Source organism: Habropoda laboriosa, unplaced genomic scaffold (genome assembly GCF_001263275.1).
Source record: "Habropoda laboriosa isolate 0110345459 unplaced genomic scaffold, ASM126327v1 scaffold40, whole genome shotgun sequence".
NCBI classification, from domain to species: Eukaryota; Metazoa; Arthropoda; class Insecta; order Hymenoptera; family Apidae; genus Habropoda; species Habropoda laboriosa.
Genome location: NW_017100231.1, coordinates 2,875,183 through 2,883,879, shown reverse-complemented (window position 1 = coordinate 2,883,879; position 8,697 = coordinate 2,875,183). Strand labels below are relative to the sequence as shown.

At 41.8% G+C, this 8,697-nt stretch overlaps 1 protein-coding gene across 1 annotated transcript in view; it reads left to right on the top strand.

The window, feature by feature from the left end:
* The window catches only part of LOC108571563 (head-specific guanylate cyclase), a 77,684-nt gene that overhangs the window by 66,102 nt on the left and 2,885 nt on the right, over positions 1-8,697 (top strand). Inside the window, exons 5-7 of the mRNA XM_017933632.1 lie at positions 5,434-5,779; positions 7,185-7,566; positions 8,576-8,697. The exon at positions 8,576-8,697 is cut by the window's right edge and continues 46 nt beyond it. Coding sequence (XP_017789121.1) covers positions 5,434-5,779; positions 7,185-7,566; positions 8,576-8,697 — 850 coding nt within the window. The remainder of the gene's footprint in view (positions 1-5,433; positions 5,780-7,184; positions 7,567-8,575) is intronic.

Sequence of the window (8,697 nt, the reverse complement as noted above, 5' to 3'; positions counted from 1 at the left end):
CCAACCCCATATAAATAGCAATTTCACTAAAAAACCCAACCTCTATAAAAATTAAATTCAAAAGTGAACGATTTATTTAAAATACAGACTAAAAATGTTTTGAAATATCGCTCCAATAAATAGCAGCCTTGCTGAAAAACCTACCTCTATAAAAATTATCTTCAAAAGTAGACGATTTACCTAAAATACTAACTAAAAATTTTTTGAAATATCTCTCCAAAAAATGGCAGACTTACTAAAAAACCAACCTCACTGCAAATTATCTTCAAAAGTAGCAAGTCTCCAGTGACTTGTGAAAAGGGCTGTACCAGAATCTGGTTGCTCGAGTTACCTTACGTACCACTCGGCCATGTTTACCTTTGTAGCAGTTTCATTTTAGTCGACGACAGGCTTGTGAATACAGGCTGCCAAGGGGCCATCGATTTGTCAAGCTTTGCTGGACGATTTGGCAGGCTGTCACACAGGCATCACGCGATGTTCCAGACGATTGGCCGAGCGTATTATATAGCTGGACCGCTATTGATTATCGCGCGCGCGCTCAGCGACATTCGGTGGGAAATAATACGTGCGGCCATTAGAACTAACCGTCGGGGGGAGGGCGAGCAGGTCGCGTCGATTTCCGGATTTGCAACGGAGCTAACCGCCGCTTTATCGCGACTCGTATCTATCGGCCGTTTATCGACCACGCGGCTCTCGAGGTCGGCCGCGTAAACTTTCTGCCGCCGCCGCCGCCGCCTCTTCGGGGCTCGTTTCGATGTGCGCGGCGCTCATTTCCACCGTAGAAACTTTCCTCGCTTGAAAACTGAACCGAACGGGTAACGCAGGATAAGAATCACGTTCGAGAAACGAGCGTGTGAACTATTTTTTCAGATGATGAGTCTGGTGGTTAGAACAGACGGCGAATTGGAAAAGGAAGATGCGGAACTGCGATTCTATCTTCTCGCGTTATTGTGCTGTCTATGGTAGCCATATTTGGGGTTCAAGAAGTTCACGAAGGAACTGTACTGTGGTACCTTAATTGGTCAGCGATTGGGATCTCGGTTCACGTGTGTGCGTGATTAACTACTGCTCGGTTGCAATTTTTCTACGTGAAAATACACCGGGTGTCTGAGATTTTTCTGATCGAAATTTGTCAAACTTCGCCAGTGTGCTCTACGGGTATATGTAAGAGAAAAATGTTATATAGACGTGGGTTGTTTGAAGCTTCGTTAGAAAGATATTACGAAAATACGAAGTACTTGCGGTTGCTATGGACACAAGGCAAAAATGGCGCTGGTAGAAGTTACATTTAACACATCAACGACCTCGTATCGTAAACACAGCTCGTATAAACAGTCTAAGAGCATGTTATCGTTGATCTATTGCTAATTTGTATCATAATAACCACACACCCGTTACCGTTCCCTTCGTATTTCTTATTATTGTTATAACTCTTTAACAAACCTCCAAACGACCTATGTTCATATAACATTTTTTCCTCACCTGTACCCATAGAACATGCTCACAAAGTTTGACAAATTTTGATTAGAAAAAACTAGGACACCCGGTATGTTGCACCGCATCCTCTTCTCATTTTGAACGTTGCAGTGTATTAAAGCATGAATTTTACAATAAAAAAAAGGAAAGTGTGCAAAGAATTGGTTAACGCTTCAGATACTCCAACTTCATTACATCGTTTATAAGTGAAATCATTTATTTTGCCAATCATTTCGCAGAAGTTCCCTGAGAATTAACGAATCGTGCACGATGCACGCGTAAAAGTTCGATAAGTACGTCACGAGCACTCGGAAACAGCGAAATCGCCGGAGATTAGGAGCACTCTACGTGTAACGATCGGAATTTGCATTTGTTTCTCCCTTTTTGCCTGCTCTTTATCGGCTGCTGGAAGGGTGGGAGAGGGTTGGTGCAGAGGTTCGAGTAATTCGTCGCTGGTCGCCTCGTCAGCGAAATTACGGTCGCATTCAGCCCGCTGCGACGAACAGCTCGCTCGAACTAGAGAGCCAACCTTTCCCTGCTGACTTTTTCCAGCCTTTTTAATTGTTCCTTCGATCGTTCCAACATTTCTCTCTCGTTCCACCTTGGAATTATACTCAATTTTCGTTCGTCGAGCCAATGTTGTTCCAGAATCGATGCTTCTTTAAAACGTCTTGACCGAGCGAAGGAAAGAAAAACGGAACAACGATCAATCGTATGCGAGTGTGTTCGAACGACTGTTGCAAACCGGCGAGAAAGGAGGAAAAGTTGAGGAAAATCCTCGGGAATTATTACCGCGGCTAAGTTAGCCGCGATCGTTCGGTACTCCTTGATACGCGACGTGGAAGTTCGAGAAAAGATGCCATTGTGGAAGTCGACGAATCGCCGAAGTCGTGATCTGCTTCTTGAAATTTCCATGGAATTACGTTTGCTCTCCCCTGCTCGCCGAACGGCATTACGCATTCTGCTGAAACGCTCGTGTAATGGCCGAGAAATTAATGAAATCGAGCGAACTTGGAGAGAAAAATAACGGAGAATCGAGGATAACTTTCGAGGAGTAATTGCGGAGCAATTCGGAATAATTTTTGGAAAATTTCTAACGTGGATAAACATTTTCAGAAGATTCCACCATGATTTTTCCAAGACTTTTCTAAGAATTTTCTGCACTTGGTAAAAGGCGTAATATTTTCGAACAATTTTTCAGAATTCCTGCGATTTTTCTGGAACACTTCGAAACCAGCTCAGATATTTGTATTTCCACGAAGAGTGTATTAGGTCATTCTGAAAATTCCCGCGGCGTCGGGCCGTTAATTTGAAAAGAAACACACAATTCCACCGAAACGATGTATTTTCGCTTCAAATAATTTCCACGATGTTCATTACACTTTTGTCAACGTGTTACAACAGCGTTAATTCCGCGTGCGTGTAAATCCGAATCTCCAAGAGAAAAAAACTGCTGAAAGGCATTCTCAACGCCTGCTAAATATTTATTTTGAATAAAAATGTTGAATTTCAACGGAATTGTGTTCTATTTATATTTTTTCCAAAATGAACGGTTCGAAACCGCTGGAACTTTTAGGGTGACCTACTAATTACGGAGGAATTCGATCGATGCGAGAGAATGTATCGATTTCAAGTGGGTTGATTGTTCAGTAGACGCGGTTTTTGTTCGCGGTGAAGATTTATACGTTGGAGATTCCTGAAAGTGTTGGCTGAAGCATAGTTGGAGGAACTTTTTCAGCAGGGTAGAAAAAGCCACGGTGAAACAGCAAACTTCGTGTATAAATTTTCATTCGGAATTAGTAATTCGTATTTATGCGAAAAGGAATAAAAATCCTTAATTAATGATTCAGAATTTTACATCGTTAAAATACATCGCGTTTATTCGCTTGGTAATATCATCAATAACGAACGTCCTATTTCCAGGAACATTTTCTGCAATATCAAACTAAATGGGACACACGGTAACGCTTTACTGCAAAATTCTTCTCTGACCGTTGAACAAAACTTAACGATCGATCTTGTATTTTTCTTTTTTTTTAATTTGGGATGAAAAAGAACGTCGGGTAAAAATTTTCCACGAAAACTGAATAATTAATGTTCCTTTCGTTGCATTTGAAAGATCAATCTGTTGCTCATTGTACATAATCCGCAGCTTTCAGTGGAATCGTTAAACCAGATCAAGCAATTAAAACACTCAATTCCCCAGAAAGCAGCAATTACCGCCACTTTATCCCGCGAAGAAATACCTACTGGTGTTAAGTGGCAGCGTGGGCCACGGATGACCCACATAACGAGAAACGCGTTCGAACGCACAGTAGCAAGTTCAGCGTTAAAGTTATTCGAACGAAGGAGTTGTGATGGAATAGTTACAATTAGAAAAGCGAATTGTATTTTTTTGACCGTGCATTTGCGATGTTCAGAAATAGTTTAGAAATGCTAGCTGTTGGGTTTGAATTTTTCAAAGGTGAACTTATACAGAGTGAGTCACGAAAAGCAGGAGCTCTAAAGAAAAGATAGGAGAAAATGTCGAAGAGAAAAGTTGTACTGTTCAAGGATGCAAATATCTTGAACGTTTTTCAAAGGTCATCGATGGTTTTTTAAACGGTGCCATAAATTTTTGACTTCGTGACGTAGTAGGCAAGTGAAATGAAATTTTTCTTGTGTCTTTAGGTGTCCTGTTTCTCGTGGCTCACCCTGTATATTCGCCTGATGTATGCGTAACGATGTTGAGGATAGAGCTTGCATTGGCTAACTTATTTTGCATTGACAAAATTTGGAAGCTCCACCTTAACGTCTCTCCTGGCAAGGAAGTGGAAATTTTCTGGGTATCCTCGGAAACTACGCTTGTGACGCGTGTCCTGTTCGCGTCCCTAACGCTTTTGTAGCGGGCCACGGTTTATGGTGGCGGTGTATTCGAGAGGACGTTGATGTGACTATGTAACTTTTGGGAACTAATGTTTTCTACTCTAGTGCGTTCTTCCGTTCGACTATGCATGTAAGGTCTTTGGGTAAAAAAGACTCAAGACTTTGGGTAAAGAGACTCAGGACTTTGGATTAAGAAAGTCTCAAGACTTTGGGTCAGAAAAGACTCGAGACTTTGGGTCAAAAGAGACCCAACACTTTGGGTCAGAAAAGACTCGACACTTTGGGTCAAAAGAGACCCAAGACTTTGGGTCAAAAGGGACTCAAGACTTTGGGTCAAAAGGGACTCAAGACTTTGGGTCAAAAGGGACTCAAGACTTTGGGTCAAAAGGGACTCAAGACTTTGGGGTAAAAGAGACTCAAGACTTTGGGGCAAAAAAACTCAAGACTTTGGGGCAAAAAAACTCAAGACTTTGGGTCAGAAAAGACTCAAGACTTGGGTTCAAAAGAGACCCAAGACTTTGGGTCAGAAAAGACTCAAGACTTTGGGTGAAAAAAGACTCAAGGCTTTGGGGCAAAAAAGACTCAAGACTTTGGGTCAAAAGAGACCCAACACTTTGGGTCAGAAAAGACTCAAGACTTTGGGTGAAAAAAGACTCAAGGCTTTGGGGCAAAAAAGACTCAAGACTTTGGGTCAAAAGAGACTCAAGACTTTGGGTAAAAAAAACCCTTATGTGTAACAATTTTGTTACCAATTACCACATGAACCTAGACAACAAACTTTCAGTATAACAATAAGCAAACATAAACTCGAAACCACAGCAAAAGTTCCTAAAAACATTAACGGCACGATGGGTCAAAAAAGACCCGAAGATCGCACTAGACTTAACTTACAACAATTCTAAGAATATCTAAAACCAAATCCTCTACAACTACAAACTTATCTATCCTAACAATACACAGCCCATAAACCGTGCTCCATTACACACTCTTTTCCCTCTCGCTACTATAAAAAAAGATCTACTTCCCTGGAAATGCTTAAATTTGCCTCACACGTCGACACGATCGCAATCTAATCTAACGAAACTCTTTCAGACGTGGACGTGAGCGAGATCTTCGATCGACTTGGCCAAGAGCTGATCTACACAGCTTGCGTTGGTCTACTCGAGCGTGCGTTTCGTTGCCTGGGGAACGATCTGACAGCGTTTCTGACCACTTTAGACGGTGTGAACGATGTCGTGCAACATCAGGCAGGTTCCGAAGCGGAGGCTGAATTCGTGTGCATCGCGACGCCGGAAGCGATCAAGCTACATTTCACTACCGATCATCCGTCTGTCGCCTATCTGCTGGTCGGAAGCCTGAAGGGTATCGCGAGACAGTTCTACAACGACAATGCCAACGTCAACATTCTACCCGATCCTTACAACACCAAATTTTTTAGGTATACACTTATTTTTTACACGGAAGATTCTCCTGTTTCTTTTTTTCTCACTTTTTTCACCGTTCGATGATTTCGATTCGTGTAATAACGAGGCACCATTAAGGTCGTAACAAAAGGAGGAAATGAATACTTTTCATACCTTTGGTCTTTTTGCGCTTTGTTATACGTTCCACCGTGAACAAACGAGCATGTTTGGCCGTGTGTTTTAATATAAAATTTTTAATAAAGTTCGTACGGTGTACGCGGAAGTACTGTACACGGACGTGTGGAAAGAGAGGAAATTTAATCCAAAAGGCAGTTTAATTACGACATGTTCCACCGTCGATGTATATCGTTCTAGGTTTAACCGGTGGGTAGACGTGTGCTCGAAATCTGGCTACGTGCACGGCCACTTGTGATTTATTGATCGTCGTGGATACACTTGAAACGAATAATTCCCACCCACCGGCCGGTGTAACATTCGAAAGAACAATATTTAGCGTACGAACGGGAAGTAATCGGAAGTTTACGCGGTGTACGTGATGTGTCATCGTGCCCGCACGATTTTGCAGAGGGTACAGAGGGAAAAGGAAGTCCTAGGAATCGCTCGCGTTATAAAGTGGACAAATATTGATCGGCTATGTTTGCAGACATTTGCACCGGGAGTATAGGGCATGATTTCGAGAACTTCGTTGCACCGTTGATAGGGGAAAGGAATTCGTCGGACCGCAAATCTCTGACCATGCTTGAAACTATGAAAAGGGAACCGAGTCGGAGAGCATTTTCGAAACGGGTCCCTCGTAATTGGCTTGTTTCGCTTCGGCTTAATTAAAAGTTCGCCGAAAGAAAATCTTTTCGATGCGCACCGTACGATGCGGTTGGTAGATTGAAAAAAATAATGAGGGTCGAAGGAATTCTGAATGCGAGTTTCTCTCGATTTGACTTGGATTATTATCTGGACGTTTGAGTGTGCGTTTGAAATTGAAATGTTCAGCTTTTGGAATTATCAATTTTTGAATTTCCCAAGTTTCAAAATTTCAAATTTTCACACTTTGAAATATTCAAACTTTCAAATTTTACAAACTTTCAAATTTTCAAACTTTCGAACTTTCAAATTTTCAAACTTTCGAATATTCAAATTCTCAAATTTTCGAACATTCAAACTTCCAAATATTCAAACTTTCGAATATTCAACCTTTCAAATATTCAAATTCTCAAATACTGAAATTCTCAAATTTTCAAATTTTCAAAGCTTCAAAGTGTCAAATTTTGAATTTTCGGAACACATCTCACCGATGAATCTGGAAACGATAATCACCAAGATTGACCATAGACCGCCATCGATTCGATTCTCCTATGCGACCGCCTAACCCCGAATCCTGCGCATCCTGAAGCTTATTACAGCGTTGAATGAACTGATCCGCAGGTACAACATCACTCCAGAACGTTATAGCGAGCACTCGGTCGTCGATTCGGAGATCGACAATAATCTCGACACGGTCACGTCTCCGTTCCGTCCACTGTCGACCGAAGCTACCGACCTTCGCATGGGGGTTGCAAGCTTCTGCAAAGCGTTTCCATGGCACTTCGTGGTCGACCGGCAATTGGAGCTCGTGCAGCTTGGGGTTGGATTCATGAGGATTTTCGGGCATCACCTAAACCGATTGGGGAGAGTGATATCGACGTACTTCCTTTTTACACGGCCGCGTGGGGTTACTTTGACCTTTCACGAGATACTGAAGCGCGCGAACACACCTTTTGTGCTGACCCTACAGAGACCGCAGGGCGTCTATAAATATCCCGCGGAGGTATATGAATATACATTATTTGTATTGAGATCGGTAACATTCAAACGTTGCACTGCAAATGTACAGGATGTGACCAAAATAGGTGTCCAAAAATATGAAAGATTCGTATAAACGTGGGTTCGTAAATCTCCCTCTTTCTGAGATACCGACACTTTGGGAAGACAGTAACGAAAAAGACCAAAATAGGTGTCTAAAAGTTTCCTATTCTACATTCATCCTAAGGATGAAAATTTTGGTATAAACTTGGGTCCATAAATCTCTCTCTTTCCCAGATATCGTCGCTTTGGGAAGATAAGAAAAATTTCAATTTCTATAATTTCACGTCACTTTCCATTCAGACCGCATGGGTCACCCACGTTATTGCATTCATTACGTACCTAATTTTTTTTAATAGCAGTGCACCACCTAGCGAACTGAAAATGTTGGCCGCGTGGGTCACCGATGACCCACGTTATTGCATTCACTATACCCATAATTTTTTTAATAGCAGTGCACCACCTAGGGAATTGAAAATTTGGGCCACGTGAGTCATCGGAGACTCACGCTACAAACGGCCTGAGCGACAAGTCCAACACGGGTCACAAATGACCCAGGCGGCACTTAACAAAAAAAGGAATCTAAAACAAAATTCTACGCGTAACTCGTGTAAAATTTCAATGTAAACAAAACGTGTTTATATTTCAAAAAAGCAGAGTTATCGGGCCTATGTTTATACGACCTATTTCCAACTTTAGAAAGAGCAGAATACGATACTTAAGTTTGCTCACCTATTTCGACTACACCCTGTATATAGTTTCCCTACTCTAACACGAGCTATTAAAATAAAACTTTGTTCGTTCGAATTGATCTCTTCTTCAAGGATCGACAGATATTGAAAATCGACCCAAAATCGTACATTATTCTCCATATTTTCGAGGTTCTCATTTAAGATGCTCGTGCAACGTATACGTTATTCCTATTGGATCAAGTTCCCAGAATTTTTCTACCGATAGGATTTCAATCATTCCAGGGCTTAGAGATGAAAGGTCAGATGGTCCATTGTCCCGAATCGGATTCCATCCTATTCGTGAGCTCGCCATTCCTGAACGGTCTAGAAGGACTAACTGGCCGAGGACTTTTTATATCCGATAT